At 50.2% G+C, this 19878-nt stretch overlaps 2 protein-coding genes across 3 annotated transcripts in view; both read right to left on the bottom strand.

Moving 5' to 3' along the window:
- Nucleotides 1–2890, bottom strand: part of LOC149335152 (uncharacterized) — a 112607-nt gene extending 109717 nt beyond the window's left edge. For both annotated transcript variants that reach the window (XM_089551817.1, XM_089551816.1), the window contains exon 1: nucleotides 1814–2890. The gene's annotated coding sequence lies outside the window, so the exon portion shown is untranslated. The remainder of the gene's footprint in view (nucleotides 1–1813) is intronic.
- Nucleotides 2891–16138: 13248 nt separating this feature from the next.
- Nucleotides 16139–17877, bottom strand: LOC149335151 (uncharacterized). Its single transcript, XM_089553757.1, has 2 exons — nucleotides 17458–17877; nucleotides 16139–16219 (listed from the first exon to the last, which is right to left on the bottom strand). The coding sequence occupies exons 1-2, from the start codon at nucleotides 17875–17877 to the stop codon at nucleotides 16139–16141; spliced, it is 501 nt and encodes a 166-aa protein (XP_089409883.1).
- Between the last annotated feature and the right edge of the window lie 2001 nt (nucleotides 17878–19878).

Below are 19878 nucleotides of genomic sequence, written 5' to 3'. Positions count from 1 at the left end.
GGAGGCTGTGGGAGTCGAACCCACGGGCTCGTGGCTCAGCACAGCAACAGAGTGACTAACAACTGAATAACAATAGTTGTTAATCAGCACTTGTCTTGTCTATGTCCCACCGCTGTTCCCATACAATGAATGATAGGCTGATTGTCGCGAAAAAAAAAATTGAAGGGAACTAAAGCTCCACCCTGAGGGTATGACGTGATATTGTTATTGAGTCCCTTCGGCCGCATGCGGTCATCTTTTGTGTCACTTCGCAGACACAGATACTGTTTTTCTTTCACCGTCACATAACATATAGCGTTAGAGATCTCTCCCTTCCAAGTAGTTTTTCTCTGTCGCCTTGGTTCTGCCTGCATGTCCATATATGAATTGTTCATTCTGTACTTAATATTCGTACGTAGATCGCAGGCAGTCCTCATACCATTCCTGGCGCGGTGGTGCAGGTTGCTGTTCCCTAGCTACCTCTCGTCATTAGTTCAACTGTCGCAAGGCACGGTGGACAGTATGCCCACAGTCCGATGGACAGGTAGACACCTACCACGGTATGGAGGTTGTGATGACGCCACAATGTCATGTGACCTAGGTGGCAAGTGAGTGACTAATTTTCTGAGACGCTGGATTTACCGCTGAACAGGATTCTTAACACTATCGTCTTAAACAACACACACACACACACACACACACACACACACACACACACACACACACACACACACACACACACACACACATAACGTTGACATCTCTTTTCATCGAATGCGCGTTGAAGGCTTCAATGAAACGTGGTTCACAACTTGCCAATGAAGCAAGGTAATACAGAAAGAACACACGCGGTCTGAAGTGAATAATTCATTTACGCCGTTTTAAACTCACTTTCGATGACACTTTCGGAACAATCTTAGTTCGGAAGCAGGCTATATATATATATATACACGGCGTATCTGTGACAGACGCAAGCGGGGGACCCTATAGTACGTGGTTTAGACTGTATGGTGAGATTTAACATATTGCAAAGGTATACAGAAAACACCAAAGTTTACACATAAACGGGTAAACACATCTCCGACCTCTGACGTTACCGCCAGCAATGAACTTCTTACGTAACGCCGTAGTACCAGCCTTGACAAATGTTAAACGCTCTTAGGCAACAAAGGTTGACGTGCCACCAAGAACTGTACGCAAGTCATGCATGTGTGTCAGCAGCCGACGCGTTAAATTTCGAAACGCTTTCAACGTAAGAAGTTAACTGAGGGACTACGGCGTTAACACATCAGCTTAAATTCTGCCACCTAGGAAGGTAACCATTCCGTGTTTTCTTCGCGCAGTTTAATCATGAACGACAAGCACCAACTAGCCCGCCAGAAAACTCTTCTTGAAGGTAATCATATTGATGAGACTTTCGAGAAAAAAAAAAAGCGCTAAGGAAAACGAAAATGCAAGGCGAACATTGCGCAAAACTTGTCCGAGCACAAGGAAATCCTCCATTAGAGAACCGGTTGTCTCAAAAACACTGAAACTACCTAACAAGGAGTGGCATGTCACTTTTTCTTTCATGCTTCTTGAGACCTTGGGTTGTTATAAGCACGCAAAGAGACCAGTACGTACTGATTCCTCTTTTTTTGCGTCTATGCTGACAATGCATCAATCAAAACTGACACTCCAACCACCGCCGCAGTAGCGCGAGGGAGAAGATGCTTTGCCTATGTGAGTAAAAAATAAAGTTCTAACAATCTCAAGGGAGGGCACGACAGCCTGATCGCCGCGAAGCACCACTGTCACGAGGTTAAAGGGTTCAAAACGACGGCGCAATACTCACCGCTTAAGCCGGTGCCTCCGAGAAAGCAGCAAATCGCCGTTCGATGCTCCCGGTGATCGATCAGGTCCCTCGGAAGACGGTTCACAAAAGAGGAAAAAGCCGATCCAGTCGGAAAAGAAAGGCAAACTGGCTTCTGGCGGCACCAAACAATCCAGGAGTCTTCGTGGGGGGCTCCCAAAAAAGGAAGCCCGCGGTGAAGATGGAAAGCGGTGGATACAAAACTGACAACCGCAGCAGACGAAACCGACGTGCGCCGCAGGCGAAAGTGGCAGAGATCGACGGCGAAGTTGACGGCGAAGCGTGACCGCTTGGGTGCGCGCGTCTGGATGCGGTCCTCTGGGGCGCAGCTCTCTGGAGTCGTTGCGATGTCCAGAAAAAAAAAAAATGAGAGAAAAAATGATATTGTGCAGCAAGTTGACTGGCTAACGCTTGACTGTCCGCAAGCGCTACGTCAGCGTTGAACACATAACTCCTCACTCGGTGCCGACACAAGCGAAAGTGGAGATTTTTCTTTTTTTTTTTCTTGTACCCCGCTCTCGTTCACCGCATACGAACGCTCAACTCCGAATGAACCAGTGTCAACTCCTCCTCCCGTAGGATGGCGGTAAAATTTCAATGAGCTGTACGATGAGACGCGCACGATGTGTTATTGCTGAGCCTTCTCCAAGCAAGTAGGCGGAGTCGACCGTGATTGAGACAAGCTTTAACACAAGCACAAGTCGAGTTGAGCAGAGGTGAGCAGTATTGTAGTCGCGGGTTCCGAAGGAGACGGTAATACGCTGTAGTGGTAGGAGTTCACAAGCTAACCAAGAAATCACTACGAACTTTCCGTACCGTGTCAGCTGGCCACAAAATGGTGCAGTCACCGGTCGCACACAGTCTGACACTAGTTAACGTCAAGTCGGCGGTGCTCTGGTCAACCAGATGGGGCGTCTCGAGGCAGCATCCATACACTGAATCCGGCGCTACGTATCCGTTGCCACTTGAGAAAACAAAATATTGTCTTGTTCAATCAACGCGGCCTCCGCAGACAGCGAGATCTGACGCACAACGCTCCGCAGCGGCCGGCGCGGTCGGGTCCGCTGTCGCGATTGACTGGCGCACGAGGAGTCGCGGGCCGCCCGCGCGCCTTCCGGACGAAAGAGGAGGAGGAGGAAAGAGAGCTGGTTGCACCCACCACTCCTCTCACCCCATCGCCGCGGACTCGAACCTGGGAGAGCTGCTGCTCCTCCGCCGCTGAGCGAGCCACCTTAGCGGCTGAGGCAACGGCGGTGAGAGGCGCGAAACCGTCCAAGACGTCTACTCTCTCTCTTCTCTCTTTCTCTTTCTTCACGTGCGGCTTCGTCGACGCGTTGGTTTCGTTTTTCGGAGCTTCTAACCCGCTCTCCCTCGTCCTCTTCTTTTCTGCGTCGCGCTCGGGGTCGTCCGTCCGTCGCAAGAATTGTGCCTTGATGTCTCTCCCCCTCCAACCAGCACCCTTCCAGTTTTCAGCTAGAGAGGCATAGGTGCCTCTCTAGCAGACTGTCGTCTCCTCCTCGTTCTTCATTTGCTTTTGTTGTCGTTGTTTCGGTCGCTTTTGCTGCCTGCGCTCGTGTCGGCGGCGGCTCTCTGGAGGTCATGGAGCCCACCGTCGCTTTCGCGCGGTACTCGGAGGGAGTAGAGCAACGCCTCTGCACGACCGCATCCTGCGCCACGAGGTGCTCCAGAAAGGACGCTTTCTTGCCCTGCACGTCTCTTTTAAGTGCTTGTCATTCGCGGAGCTGACTCGGTACTTTCTCGGTAATATCCAATGCAGCTTCAAGGAAGATTTATATATTGTTTTATCACGTGAAGAAGCAAATAATGTGAAATTCAATAAACAGCATAATATACTATAAGTGTAAATTGCATGTTCAAATTAAATGTAAATGAAATAAAATAAGGTGTATTCGAATGAAGGAACTGGTCACTACCTCTCTCATTCTCTGTGAAGACCTCTACCGCACCCTGAAGAAAGGGATGAAGGTGGGAGTGAAGAAAGGAAGACAGAAGGAGGAAGAAAAAATTCGCTGTGGCTTAGCTTGGTTAAACCCGGTAATTGCGAAAGCAATATCCGTACCTACGCCATGGTACAGCTGGTAGTGTAGCTGGTGGTGGTGCTTGTGGTTAGACTTGTTGTGATGCATCGGTTATACAATCCAATCCAAACCAATTCAATCCATTCCAATCCATTCCAATCCAATCCACATCTATCCAATCCAATCGAATCCAATCCAATGTAATCTACTCTAATCTAATCCAATCCAATCCAGTCCAATCCAATTTAATGTAATACAATCTAATCCAACTAATGCAATCAAGGTCAAATGAAGGTCAATGGTGGTCACCGCCGCGGCACGATGGTGGTCACCCTGCAAAGTGCAAGTAGTATTGCTTTCGCAATAAAACACATTTATTGTTTCTCATCAGATGTGGCTAGTGGTCCCCGTCCGGGAAGAGCGCTTCGGCCAGGGCACCTGCAGGGGATGCCGTCTTGCGGGCGCAGCCCATCAACCATCGCTGATCATCCTGCAGCCGCACTGGACGGCACAGCTTCCCATTGGCAGAAGTTTGTGGGGAGGGGGTATGGCACTTGGGGTGGGGGGGGTTGCTGGCGAATTGTGTTGACAGCCCAAATGGTGTGGCGTAGGAATGGGCATTAACACAAGAAGGAACGAGTGTTAGAATATATGGTGGGGTTTAGTTTGCATAAGAACTCAAGGAGTGCTTATGTGTTCCTAACTGGCGCCATATATGATGGCTTTTTGCACAACAGTGCAATAACAGTGAAGTTTCTTTTTGCACAACAGAGCTGTCCGCATATTTGCTTGCATATACGGAACTAGAAGGTCGTCAGAAATAATTGGTGTAGTATATGAAGTTCAGTGACTTAAGCTAGTTTCTTTTGCGGAAACCGAATGCGAAAAGCAGAATCATGCTGTGCGCACCATTACCATTGGATTTTTCGTTGATGCAAACAAACTCATCTAATTGGTACAGCGGTAGTTTAATCCGTAATTGAGTGCTGCTTCCTTAAATGCGAGCGTACAGTATGCGTCAGCCCTCTGTACAGCGCTCCAGCAGTGTGCGCTTCGAAAAAAAAAAGTATTGTTTTGGTTTGGTTTATGGGGCTTAACGTCCCAAAACGACTCAGGCTATGAGGGACGCCGTAGTGAAGGGCTCCGGAAATTTCGACCACCTGAAATTAGCAAGCAGACCATCGTTTTCAAGCAAAGTGGTTATGGCAATCTCACTTGCAAATCTATTTGGCTTTGACTTTATTTCCGGACAACCACAGTCTGTAAGAGCTAGAAACGGCGCTGAGATGTCGATTTTTGCGCAGGAGAGTACGCCGCTCCAATGCTCCACACAAGGGTGACGCAGACTGTAAAAGGCCCATCTGAGTAGGAGGAAGACAAAAAAGCCGTATTCTAGACCAGAACTAAAGCCTGGTGAAAAGTATTTCATCACACGGCCCTGTCTTTCTGCGCACTTTATGTCGAGGTTGTTTTACCATTACAGAAAAGGAGCTCTTGCTCGCTAAGCCCAAAGTCAACTGCCTGGACCAAGTGAAACCACACACTCCAGGAGGAAGACGAAAGGTAAGGGAAATAAGGCTAGGTAGTGGAAGCGTAACATGAGCATAGAACTTATTCTGTATCTGCCCTAATCAGCGGACAGTTCGGACAGTAAGCTGAGCGGTGGTGGTGGTAAAAACCTGTATTGGCAAACAAAGAGGGTGAGGCCACGAAGGGTCCCTCTACACCGAGTGACATCCTTAGTTCGAGACGTCATTGGCCGAAGCCGCCATCCAGTCCTGCCAGTCTAGAGCTCTCTGGACTGGCCTCCCACTCCTGCTGAAAGGGATCAGAAACGGGTCGTAACGCTGAATTATGTTGACCTGCCCACACCATATGATAAATGTCTGTCACCTTCTCAAAGTGTTTTGCACCATCCACTCAATTTAGGGTCGAAATGCTTTGCTACCGTAATCACCTTGAAGAGAAGTTTATTGGACTCATTATTCATACAAAGGGACCATAGTCCCTCGCAAAGACAAAAACAACAAGGCAGCGACTAGTGTCGCTCGGTACAAACAAGCTATGAAACAAGAACACGACGGCGACTGCTGTCGCCGTTCACACAAAATCATTCACAGCACAGAATGTTCAAAGGGTCCATAATGTCCAGGCATCGCGGGGGAAGCACGCTCACAAGTACGATGAACGCTTCGAAGAGAAGTTTAATGGACTGATTATTCATACAAAGGGACCATAGTCCCTCACAAAGACAAAAACAACAAGGCAGCGACTAGTGTCGCTCGGTACAAACAAGCTATGAAACAAGAACACGACGGCGACTGCTGTCGCCGTTCACACAAAATCATTCACAGCACAGAATGTTCAAAGGGTCCATAATGTCCAGGCATCGCGGGGGGAAGCACGCTCACTAAATACGACGAACGCGCACCGACACCGCGCACCACACACTCAATACGGCAGGAGCCGCACCGTCACGCGGCCCCCGCTGGCAGCGATGAAGCGGGTGCTCCACCGCCGCAGGAACTCATCTTCTGGGAGGGTCACATGATCTAAACACGCCTGTTGAAACAGGCGCGCCCGAACCCTCTGCAGCATGGGGAACATGGCGCGTTGAGGCCGGCCCTGCAAGGAAGCGACGCCTCTCTGGCGCCACAAAACAAAGGCCCCGACACACAGCAAGAGCCGCACAAATGCGTCGCGCGGCCTGGTGTGCGAGTCGAGGCTAACAAAAAACATGCGTGACATCAGCTTCCAAAAAGTGCGCGCTACGACGCACTCAAAAAGCGCGTGTTCGAGGGTCTCTGTCGCACCGCACTGGGGACACCGAGAAGAAGGAGCGATGCCCCACGCGGCGATGCGGACCCCCGTTGGGAGGACTTTCCAGCCTCGCAGCCAGCCGAAGTCGCGGACGACCCACGCTTTGACTGCAAGCCATGAGCGCAAGGTTATGAAAATTCGGCACCGCACATCACGCAACCTTATTTGATTTTTACTGAGCGCTAATGGGAGCTCTAGGTTGCCGCGAAAGCATTCTTTTGCTGATAATTATCATATTGAAAGAGAAGGCAGAATTGCAACGGTGCTACTTCATTTCCAAGGCAGAAAATGGCTGTTAGCCAAGCCTTCCAAAAAATAGACTACTTTACAAAGAAAAGTATCTTGAAATTGCACATTTGTGATAATGCAGATGTGAATGCAAGTAGCTTTTACCGGTGAGCTTTTGGTAAATTAGTAAATTCGTTTTTGAGGAAAGGAAACGGCGCAGTATCTGTCTCACATATCTCGGTGGACACCTGAACCACGCCGAAGGGAAGGAAGGAAGGTAGGAGTGAAAGAAGAAAGAGAGAAAGAGGTGCCGTAGTGGAGGTCTCCGGAATAATTTCGACCACCTGGGGATCTTTAACGTGCACTGACATCGCACAGCACACGGGCGCCTCCATAGATATCTACATAGGGGAAACGAAGTTTCCGGAAGTATCGGAAGTTAGGATCGTCGGCATGTGGATTCAAAGCAACCGTCGTATTGATCACACGATCAGACAGCTAGCAAATACGACAGCACATATCACCAGGATGATTGCAAGGATTTCCAACAGAAGAAGATGGTTTGGTTTGGTTTATTGGGGTTTAACGTCCCAAAGCAACTCAGGCTATGAGGGACGCCGTAGTGAAGGGCTCCGGAAATTTCGACCACCTGGGGTTCTTTAACGTGCACTGACATCGCACAGCACACGGGCCTCTAGAATTTCGCCTTCATCGAAATTCAGCCGCCGCGGCCGGGGAGGTATGAAGGAGGAAGACACATGTAGGCTAGTACAGGCCCTCGTGGTCAGTAGGATCTTATACGGCGTCCCCTACCAAACACCGCTCGAGCAAGAAAAGGAGTAGTTAGAGGCAATTCTTAGAAAAGCATACAAATGCGCTCTCGGACTGCCGGTTAATACTTCGACGGAGAAATTCCTTAAACTGGGCATAAACAACATAGTACAAGAACCTATCGAGGCCCACCTTCTCGCGCAGAAAACAAGACTGATGCTGTCCGAAACAGGCAGAAACACGCTGCGGTTGCTGGGCATGAGGGACTCTTTGAAAGGAATCAACAGCACAGCGAGCGTTCCAAATGAAATCAGGAGGATCATTGAGATCAGTCCGATTCCAAAAAACATGCATCCAGATATACATAAGGCGAGAAGAAAGGCAAGATCCGAATTCCACGAAAGAATCTTCGCCGGGGCAAAAGACGTATTATACGTTGACGCAACCACATAGAGGCACCGATACGGCTCGGTAGCCAGCGTGGTGGATCACCAGCGCAGGGAAATCAACTGCGCTTCGATAAAAACCAACAACATCCTCGAGGCTGAGGAAGGAGCAATTGCACTCGCCATCACCCAGCAGAGTGACGAGCCCCATGCACACATCATTACAGACTCGCAAGAGGCTTGCAGAAGGTACAGCAGTGGACGCATATCCACTGCAGCCATTCACATACTCAAGGCGAGGACAATCACCTTTACGAGATGCTTCATCACGTGGACACCAGGCCATGAGGCTGTCAAAGGGAACCAATGTGCGGACGCCAACGCCCGAGCATACGCCAACCGGGAGGAGCGCACCGAAGGCGAACTAGACGCAGTCACTAGACGGTATGGAGCCATCATAGAACACCAACGAGCCCTCCGGAGGACCTACCCTCCTCCCCACAAAGACCTTAGTAGAGAGCAGTCGGTTGCCTGGAGACAACTGCAGACTAATACATACCCCAATCTGAGTTTACTCAGCGAAATCTATCCTTCCACATATCACAACAAATCCTCGCTATGCGGTGAATACCCAACGCTTTACCACGTTACATGGGCCTGTCAGAAAATGCAGGCAGCGCCGATAAACAACTCACCAACACCGGAGCAGTGGGAGGCTGCGCTGTCCAGCTCGAAGCCTGAAGAGCAGCTCAAGCTGATCGACAGGGCTCGCAAGACTGCAAAGGCCGCTGGGGTCCTGGACTGAGGGCTCCACCTGCGCTGCGAGAAAGAACCCTTGTACAATAAAGTTTTTCATTCATTCATTCCTTCTTGCGTTTCGCCTCCATCGAAACGCGGCTGCCGCGGTCGGGTTCGAACCCGGGTACTCCGGCTCAGTAGACGGGCGCCTTACCACTGAGCCACAGCGGCGGGCTGAGCTTGTGCGAATAATTGTTTTGCGGCTTATACTTTTGGGACTTATGACTTAGCTAGTCTATCTGAGGTGTTTATGATGTATGCACCAGCGCTCAATTTCCCGTAGGAGCGTGAGTGTGAGAGAGAGAGACACACACACAACTTTACTTCCCACATGTATCACGATCAGGGAAGGTGGGTCCTTTGTGGCCCGAAGTGCGTGCAAGTTGTGTGTGATCTTGTCTGGCTGGCTGGGGAGCTGGTCCCAGCTTTCCGCAGAGGGAGCTGGCAGGAGCTCGCATATGGGGACGGGTTACTAAGGCGAAAGCCTTTAATGTCTCATGCTGTCGTTAGTAATCCGTGTCGGCAGCCGTGTCTGCGTCCGTGTCGGCAGCCGCGTCGACAGATGTGTCCGCGTTTTGACGGGTGTCCACCGAGATATGTGAGACAGTTACTGCGTAATTTCCTTTCCTCAAATACAGTTTTCAGTTTCTTCATTACGGAACCTCTTTCTTCTTTCACTGCCACTTCCTCCCTTCCTGTACGGTGCGGTTCAGGTGTCCACCGAGATGACAGAGAATTACAGCGCCATTTCCCTTCCTCAAAAAGCGTTGCGTTCAAAGGGCAAGGCATCGCACCGAACGGATGGTGGCGTTCCGTGGACTCCCTGGCAGCGCTACAACACGCTGTCGCGTTCGACTCCTAAAGGCGAAGCTTAAGCGTCATTAATTAGCAGTCAATTAGTGTTGAGTGATTAGTAAGTAATTAGTCATTAATTAGCAATTTGTCATTACTTCGTCATCAATTATGTGTGACGGCATCCAGTGGGGACGTCACCAGTGTCACATAGGCAAAGTGGTGCGGAAAACGCTTTCGCCTCTACGCATTTTAAGACAGTCAAAGTGCCCCCTTTAATTTCTTTTTTCGCATCCCCAGAGGATGTGGGCCTGAGTGGCGGGTCCTCCGGGGTTGCAATTTGGGCACGTGGGATCATATTCCTCGTTGGTGATTAGTGATAGCTTGGAGTGGCTAAGAATTGAATGCGTCTGCAATCTGCGGAGCACGGTGGCTTGCGGCCTGCCGAACCGCGGAGTGGTCAACGGAAAGTTTGTGACACCTCAGCTTGCGGTGCGCCGGTTACATGAGCTCGGGTCGTGTGGGTTCCTTAACGCCACACACTGTTTCAGCGGCGCAGGGCGCGTCTGAATACAAACACGCAATGAGTGTCTGCGCCCTTGACTCGCCAGCTGAATCGTCCAACGAGCAGCGAAGGGTTCTTACGAAACAGCCCCCTTCACCTTGGGGCCGTCGTCCTGGCTGGCCACCTCAGGAGAGAGGCGCCCGTAAGTACGCTGCCAGCTGCCGTTCGTACAGGGCGACCACTTCCTCGCGTTCGTATGCAGAATGCCCCCCCCCTCCCCCCCGAATCTCCTCACCCTTCACCTGCTACCGCTCTTGTGGGCTACGCGCTATGTCTGGTGCGTGAGTAAGCTATATCACGGTAGCGGCTGACTCGCACATCCGGCTGGCCGCTATTAAGTGCGACCGGGCCGAGCAAAATGTACAGCGATGGTGGCAGCAGCGGTGAGCATTTGCTTTTCGGGGCATGAATTTGTGCCGGGTGGTTTGGTACGGCCCGCAGAGAATAATCAGGGCAAGGGAACTAACTCAGAAGGTCGTTGTAGCTTCTGCAAGGTTTTTGCCTCCAGGATAGGCGTGGGCTAAATATTCAGTGGCCACTTTGACTGTCTAAAGTGCGTAGGCGAAAGCCTTTTCCGCACCACTTTGACTGCTTCTATAGCCTCACGAGATTTATGTTGACGTTCGGCAGCGCGAGCACGTTTGGTGGTCGGAGAAACGGGAGAGCGCTTGGGAGGCATCCGAATGGCGCGATTGGAAGGAGGTGACTGGCGTGCCCGCTTAAATGCAGTGGTGCGTTATGGTGGCACCACCTAGCGGCAAGCGACTCTAACTCAGTGAGGTCATCAGTGGCACTGACGACGTCACCACTGATGACGTCACACCTAATTAATGACTGGTTACTATCACTAATTAATGACGAATGACTATGCAATGTACTTCATGACCAAGGCATGGGTATTCATGGCTACGACATACTACACCACCGATGACGCCATCAGTTTGACTGACAGCTATAGTGAGACATTATTTTGGCCGACAGTATGAGCCATTAAAGGCTTCCGCCTTAAAAAAAACTGTTCGCTTGGCGTGCGCTAATAAATGAATCATCTGGTGCTGGGCCAAAGAAGCGAGGGAGACTTAACACAGCAGGAGTCAGCAGCCGCGGCTCACACAGCGCATGGCTAATTGGAGATTAAGAGGAATCCGGACTGTAGTGGATAGAAGCGTGCCTACTGATGCTGTGGTTGCTGCTGGTATTGATGCTGGCAATGACGATGCGAGTTGCGAGACGAAACCGAAGAAAGCGCTTCTTCATGCCCGAATGTTGGACCATGCTGTATATTTTTACGCGACTGGTGCGCTCAGTGAACCGCGAACTAGTGCATAAATGGCAAAAAAAAAAAAAATCCGCCTCAACACAAAGCTGACGACCAGTGTCACTAGGTGCGCGCATACACCGATCAGCTGTTCCTGAGACAACTACATAGCCGCATAAAGGCCATAAAAAAGGTAAACGTTGGAACGTCCTCGGGGATTCAACAGGTAAACCTGACACGCGCGTGAAAACCCAATGAGCCAATGAGTGAGTTGTCTCCAACCGAGGACTGCGACATATTGTTGTTGTTTACCTCCGTAAACGTGGCACATACCCACGCGAAGGGATTGTCCAATTACAGGCGGCCAAATCTTTAGGTAGCGTGCGTGACGGCCGCTTTTTGCTTGGTCATGCTTTTATTGCCAAAGCAATACTGCTTGCACTTTTCTGCCATCGATGGTCGTGGCGCCTCCTTACAGAGCGGCGCGTCAAGTGACCGTGTGACGTCACGAAAGATCGAGAGACGGGGCCCCAGCTCGCGCCATCGATGGTGGAGGTACAGCATCACACGCAGGCTGAGCCGCTGCCAAGAGAGGGCGCTCGCTAGAGCGGGATAAAACGGGGGGGGGCTGCAGCTGCGCTCCTCTCAGTGCGCTATGTCGGATGTTGTGTACAAGGCGAGGCTGGAACGATCTGCTGCGGCCAAGCGACGGCGCCGCGCCGAAGAAACAGACGAAGAATGGGAAAAACGGCTAGCTAAACGACGTGCGTATGCAGCAGCCTGGCGAGCACGCCGGTCAACATCGCTTGATGCGTGTGTATCCACAAGTGCAGGGCCAAGTTTAATGAGTGGTGTTTATCTTTCCTCATATCTTTCAACTCTCTTCTATCTGCACGTGGCAGCGGTGGTGGCTCGGCTGGAGCCAGTAGGGAAGGGGCCCGTGCACTTTCCTTTTCATCCTTGTCTCAGTCGCAACCAACAAACCATCGGCGCAGAGCGGCGGTAGACACGGCGGATGCGGGCTGAAGAAACGGATGAAGTTGCTTTCGCAATTTCCGGGCTTAACTAAGCTGAGTCTCTGCCATTTTTACGACGAAGCAAACTTGCGGAAAGCTGAATATAAAGCACCAGCTCGGTGAGCCTGTGCTTATATTCCACATTTTCGCCAGTTTGCTCCGTCATAAAATGCAGGAGCGCAGAAAAAGCGGCCGTCACGCCGGCTAAAGGTTTGGCCGGCTGTACGGTGGTCAATACCAAGGAAGTAACTGGGCGGGAAAAAAAGGCATGAGGCGGCGAAGAATAGTGGATTGACTGAAAGAAAAATTGCATGAACTGTTGAAACATTAAAAATCAATGAAACAGATTTCAAGTACCAGGAATAGAACAAAATATATACAGTTAAGGTAACTGATCAGTTGAAATAATGTAGTCATGAAGATAGCCGCAAACACAAGAATCCCTTGGCACTCGATAGTTCTCCCTTCTACTTCTTTTCCTCAGTAAACGCGGCATTCTGCCCTAAGGCCTCCTAATCATCTTCCTTAATGCGCTCCGTTATCGCCACCGCGTATTACGTACAGTGCTTCGTGCTGGCCCGCGCATCGCCTCACGAAGCGACTCGCTCCGCCGCATTTCGTGTCTGGAGAAGTCAGAGCGACAGCGTCGCCACCATTCTTGGATGCCCACGCCTCCAAGTCGAGAGCACCGCGCACCCACCGCCGCCACGCTCACTCTATCTCAACATTTTATTTATTTTTAATACTTTTTCTCGTTCCTCTTTGACGTCGTGTACACTTTCGCCGGGCTTCTTACTACCGCGACGTCTTTTTAATACCTCTCTATTTCTCTTTGGAGCTCACTTCTCAACGGCCCGGGGCCGATAAAAGATGGCGGCGATGGTACTGCGTCTTTCGCCCACGTCGGTAAGAATGCGCCGACACCAGATAGAGAGCAGTGCACGCAACCACATGTGGGCGCCATTTGGCTCGCTGGGGGGGCATTCAGCTCCCCGGTCCTGTCGGAGATTTAACTTCTATTTATCAACTTTTTAAACTTTATTTAACTTCGATGTATCAGCTAGTTAACAGTCAACTAAAAGTTCCCATTACAAAATACATCCGGAATAAACATTTGTTGTCAGTTCAGCGCTGTGTTTGTCCTCTTCTTCCCTTGGCCTTGTGCCGTTGCGCTGCTTCACTAGATTTTTTTTTCGGACTTGGCGAATTCAAGAAGGCGTTTGCGGACTAGCCGGGTTCTAGATGAGTAATCTTCGGATATTGCACAAGAGCAACTAAGTTTCTTGGCACGTGACATGACAGATTCCTTAGTTTTGAAATGAGCAAACGCTGCAATTATGGGTAGATTTTTATTATTTGGTAGCGTCCAAGCGTGTGTGCACGTTCGATGTCGGTAATTTGGATGGTGACTCCAAGTTTTTCTTCGCAGAGCTCAATTACGTGTTTTTCACACTCATCCCATGTTTCCTGTGCTGCATCTTTCAGGTTGAAGAAAAGAAGATTAGAGCGACGGGCCCTGTCCTCAGCATCATCCATCCTGGCCGTCACGATAGTGATTTGTTTAGCGCTGTCTTCAGCAAGCGTCCTCGTGCATGCCACTTCAGCCTTTAAATCGATTAAAGAGGAGCAATCTTCTTCAATTTTAGCGAGCCTTTTGTTTATCTCTTCGATAGCTTTGTCAGTTTGCGCCAGCTTGCTGCGAATAGTTTTCATTTCATTGAGGAGCGTATTTTCCCAAATCTAATTTCGTCTAAGGCGTTTAGCACTTCAGAAGACGCTTGCGTAGACGTGGAGCGTGTGCTGGGTCCGAGGTTAACCTCGATATCACCGGATATGGTAACAAGAATACAAAGAATGTGAGCACATAGGAGAGCAGAAAGTTGGGCAAGTTGGTTGACATTCATACTGAAAAAATTGCGCAGAAAAAACGAGGACGAAGCAAAGACAAGACCAGAACGAGCGCTAACTCACAACTGAAGATTCAGTTGTGAGTTAGCGCTCGTCCTGGTCTTGTCTTTGCTTCGTCCTCGTTTTTTCTGCGCAATTTTCTCAGTATGAATGTGAGCACAGCCGTATGCAACAGTAAGATAGCAATGTGGGCTCGGCAACGCTAATACACCACGATAGCGCGTACACGGGGCAAATAAGGGAAGTTGATTATTTACCTGCAGAAGAAGCAGAGGATGGGAATGAGCGCGTGCCATCGCGCGCGCGTTGCCGAGCCCACTGAAGGAAGGCGCGAGCCAGTTTGTCCTTATATTGCGGTGTGTTGATCTTGCTGCCGATTCGGCTGATGGAAGCCGCGAGAAGGAGGATGCCAAGGAGGATATCGCGGTCAGTGTGACGTGCATCGTGTCCGTAGTGAGCCAAGTGGGGTTGCTGCTTTGTAATAAATCCGTCCAACTTCATACACAGCCCCAGACATGCACAAATATTCAGGGTGCTGCTCCCTCCATCGTTACGGCTAAAGCGCGAAGACGACGAGACGAGTACACAAGCACTGCGTCGCGTCTGTATGTCCGACGTTTGCGCTGTAGCGATAATGACAAACCAAAAAACTAGGGGGGTCCTTTGGCAAACTAAACTGCGCTAGGCGAAAGCCTTTGTCGCGCCACTTCGACGAGCCACTTGGCGCGGAATCGCTGCACCGCTTGGGAGCCATCGTCCTCCACTAGCTACCGCACTCCTACTGACGACGGGAGCAGCGCTTGACGCCACCGCGCCGACAGCTCCACCTGTCGACGAAGATGACGTCACCTTTTGGCAGCTGCGCTCGTCGATGAGTCACCATAGAGAAACATACGTATGTAATATGCCCAAGCTACCACGCTCGCTTTGTCGGCTGCCGAGTGCAGAACTTTAGAGCACCGCTGGTCTCCGGCACTCACCACGTCTTGTGCGTTGTGCTGTATCCCACATTGAACGTGATAGTACACAGGTATCAATGTAAAAAACATGCCCCGTTAAAAAGAACCTTTCAATATTTTTTGGGGGGGGTGGGGGGGGCTGGTGGTAAGGAATTCAGAAATTTTTTTTAGTGACCTATGCATTTTACACGCGCTCACACGTTTGCGTAGCATGCACTCAACAGAAGAAATGCCTCGTAATCAGATGACTCCTTCCTTTTCCAGTACTTCTGCTTAACGTGCATCACGAATGTCATATGGATCGTTCCCGTCATTACCGGCAAGAGCTGACTGCCTGGAACAGATGTCAGTAAACAGGATTGTTGATTTTTACTTCGACATTGACATTTCATTTCACCGGTCCTTTCAAGCCTTGCTCCTAAAGTAGGAGATATTGCAAATACCTCAGAGCGGGCTTGAAACGAGCAACGCGAGCACTGAATGGACGGCGAGGATTGTGCGTAGTTGCGCCTTGAAATTTTCAAATGCGCTTACGAAAAAAAAAAAAAAAACATTGGATGTAGAAACGCCAAACGCTGGGTGCAACCGCAGTAGACATGCATTCCGACTGATTGAGACTGGCAGCGAAAACAATGACAACCAGACAAACTTCAAAATTGCACAGCGCTTAAAAAAAGGTTTATTCAACGGCGCGTACATTTGTTCAGAGTTAAAAGGCTAAAATATTAAAAATCATTAGCGCTCTACGTGTGTGTGAGCTTGCGAGTTTAGTCGTCGTCAGATGTGCTCGTGTCCGAAGGCAATGGGAGTGATTTCGGGTAGGGACTGCCAGTGCGACCAAACCTTAACTGCGAAGCTTTCGAAACTGGTGTGTTGGCCGAGTCCTGCAAAAGACAACAAACAATACATTGAATTCAGTGCTCAGCCTGACTCGGTGCTTGAACCGTATCACCAAAGCTGTCTGTAGGGCTGACTAAACCCACACAAAATATCGAGATGAAGGAAACACTGAGACTGTACATAGGGCAAAACATGTCTAGAACGACCGAACTGTGTTCCGCAGCTTCCAAAGCAGCTGCGAGCAGGAAGACAAAAAATAACGATGAAAGCCGGCGAGTTTAACAGCATGTTCCTTACTTAAATTGAAGTGCTAATGTAGTAGTAAATAAACCCCCTACTCCTCTCCCGGTGGCCTGCGTGCTGTGCCGGAGAGGGTAGGTAGGGGGGTTGGTTGAAACAGGAACTTACATCAAGACCATTTTTAATCAAATGTTATGCGGTAAATGTCGCATGTTCAGCCCGAAACACGCCCAGAACATATTCGAGAAGCACGTTTTTCCTTCTGTACTAGCGAACATCGGTTCAAGCAGCCAGCCGCTTTTGGTGTGAGTCTCTCCCGCCGACATTCCATGCTTGAGCCATGGCCACTGGTACACACGCCTTGCATGGTCACAACGAACTTGACTGTTGCAAACTGCTTTATGGGCCTGCTGGCATGTGTGCGAGACGCGCAGACGAGGCAGTGCCCCAACGAAGTTTTTTTTTAATATAAGATTGCGACTTTAAACCCCGCAGCATGCACTACTAAGCCGGGCACTGATATCGCTAATTTTTTTGTTAACTGTGTGCGAGAATGAAAGCTTAGTAATGCCGCCGAAATGCAAGATCATCTCCCTGCTTCTGGCGGAGGCAAGGAAGCCAGAAAAACAAGACGAAATCTTCCCCGAATACTTGCCCTACGCTCACACGCTCACGAGCCAACCACACACAATTCTGAAAGCCGTTGCCTGCAGTGCTTGCATTATCCGCTGATCATCAGGAAGCAGTGAATACAACTACAACTCGCCTGTTCTCCTTGATGCCAGATGGCCGTAACAAGGCAAGGAAGAAGCATGAGAAAGGAAAAACGCGAGGAACATGTGGAACGACAACAATGATGTTCGAAATGCACTACATAAGGATAGCTGTAGCTAATATGGTGGGATGGCAGTACATAATGAATTAGAATTATGAATTCGATACGGTACACTGCCAAGGGACTAAATACTAGGCAGTAAGGTATGTTTGCAGCCGTCGGAGCACTCACCCCTTGTTGAGACTTCTGCACTGCCCTGTACTTCTTGAGCACACCGGCAGCTCTCCTCAGCATTGGTGGTGTCGGTGGCAGAGATGGCACTCCTGGTTCTTTCCGAGGCGGCGCAGCTTTCTTCGGTGCGTTCGACCGTGCAATGTTCCCCAAATCCGTGAGAGCTGGACGGCGGGCTTCGACCCCTGGTCCTCCTCTCGGGGACCTGCCAGGCCTTGGCAGGGGCTCCTGGTCTTTCAACTGTCTTTCAAACCGTTCCTTCTGGGACCTCGTGCAGGGTCCCAGAATGCCCCGCTGGTTCTCTGTCGCCGCCGCTCCAGTTATCGCCTTCCCAGTCTTTTTAGCCTTCACAGTTGGCTTCCTCTCTTGTGCTTTCGTTGCCCTGTTGGTCTTGTTTTGAGCGCCTCCGGCAATGTTCATGGCTGATCTTGAGCTCAGTGAGCACAGTTTCACAAGCACGCAAAAGAAGAGCTCGCGTACGACTTCTCTGAAAACTGTGACTGCGCGGAGCGTTGAAATGAGCGCTTATATGCGCCGGTATGCGCGCAGGCAGCGCCGTGCGGTGTCGGCTTAACTTTTGTGCCGACGAAGCAATGGTCGAAGGATTCTATTGGACTAGGCAATTCGGCGATTGCGCACTGAACAATGACATTTCGGAACCACACACATTTATTTTCAGCGATAGCAAAATACGAAGGACCCGGAAAATTATAGCCCATGCGCAGATCCGCTTTGTTAACGAAAATAGTTCAGGGTGCTCAGGGCTTGTGCGCGTATCAATTCTTGGGATCGTAAAGCTCGCTGGCGCACGCGCGTGAGCTGGAGCTCTTGCAAGTTCGGCCCTTCCATTTTTTTGCTTGATATTAGTCTCTTCAAGCTGCACCTTCTTTACTGCTGAAGTAACGCCACATTGTTGCCTCCCAGGGCCCTGGGATGTACGCATTGGTGCCAGAGACTATAGCAAGGCTGTCTGGGTGATCAGTGGTGTAGAAAGGAGGGAAAAACGCAGTGCTCCGAGCTCCGAGTGCCTCGTTGCTTAGTAGAACCCGATTTTTTCCAATTTTTGTTCCGAACACAATGCATAACAACCGGGCGGACCTTGGTAACCTTCGATCCGTCCGCTCGCGGCAACGTTTTGCAAGCTGGCAGAGAAAGTGTTAGGCACTCAGGGGGGGGGGGGGGGGGGGGGGGGGGGCAGTCACTCCTTTCTTTTAAAATAATCTGTCCCTGCTCAAAACCCGTATGTGAATGAGTTAGCTTTTCTGTTTTCCTTAGCAATGGTTCCGTGTGCTCGTCCTGAACGGTGCATGTAAAATTGTTTCAGCGAAATGAGTCGCTGTGCGCATGCGCTAAGGGACAACTTCCTGAATACTTCTCTTTCTTTCCCTGCAAAAAAAAGAAAGAAAAAATTGATAGTAAAGTGTGCCCAGCTTGATTTTTTTTTTAATATTGGGACGCACGAGTCTTCAGAAGTCGCCCACGTAGGGTACAAGCCATTTTCCTTCTCACGACAACAATGTCATCTTTAAATTGACAGCCGCCGGAGTACAGTCGTGGCCCGGCTTTGGAGCTTCGGTCGTGAAGTAAGGATTTCGCTCTAAATGCAGTCCCACTGCTAACACCAGCAAGCCCACGACGAACACGACCAAGCCCTCTACAAATGCCATTAAGCCCTGGAAGGCAGCAAAAGAAACGGGCGACAAGCTGGATGGCCTGTATTTGCCGCCGTGTATATACATCGCATAACGATCCATTCGACAAGCGAACCGCGAACATGAAGGCCTCCATGATGGAGGCCAGCAAGCCATCGAGACGACTGTCTGACGTCGACGTGGGCCACGTCGCGTTAAAGGAGCTGCGGAACGCCCCCCGAGCGAACGGAGCTTGCTCGGCAGCACCCAAGAAGGCACCAGCATCTCAGCAAGACCCAGCACAGTCGGACTTGAACTCGAGTGGGCCTGCGACAAACAAGGCTGCCTCTCCATGCAAACGGCCCAAGGGACCGAAAAAGGTGCAGCTGACGGTGAGTGCTTTCGGCGGGTGCAAATTTGTTCAGACGCATTAAGGCACGTTTCCATGCAAACCTGCCTTAACGTTTACAGGTGTGGAGAGGCAGTTGTGTTTGCAGTTACAATATTTAATCTAATATCGCGCCATGTTGTTGCGCTTCTAAGTGTGTGTGGAACTTCACTGCTTGCGTTTGGCATGTTCATGGCGCTCATTTCGTATGCCCTTGCCTTAAATTTGACGCTCACCTCTCGTATGGAGGGCCGAAGAGCTGTGATGCTAACAATCTTTGGGCATCTTCACAGTTTAAGTCGTGATCGATACAGGCGATGGCTGATGTATACGCTTCAGTGAGTGTTGCAGGCTTAAATCGTTTTCTAGCCTGGTTGTTAGAAACAAAAATAAACCAGATTG

Source organism: Amblyomma mixtum, chromosome 7, assembly GCF_055824585.1.
Source record: "Amblyomma mixtum isolate Tamu chromosome 7, ASM5582458v1, whole genome shotgun sequence".
Taxonomy (NCBI): domain Eukaryota; kingdom Metazoa; phylum Arthropoda; class Arachnida; order Ixodida; family Ixodidae; genus Amblyomma; species Amblyomma mixtum.
This window is presented reverse-complemented; position numbering and strand designations above follow the sequence as displayed.

Bases quoted from the DNA above. Each gene is read 5' to 3' on its own strand.
- LOC149335151 (XM_089553757.1), bottom strand. From the start codon at position 17,877: ATGAACATTGCCGGAGGCGCTCAAAACAAGACCAACAGGGCAACGAAA. The intron at 16,220-17,457 runs GTGAGTGCTCCG...AAAGCTTCGCAG, and splicing joins TGCAGAAGTCTCAACAAGGG to TTAAGGTTTGGTCGCACTGG.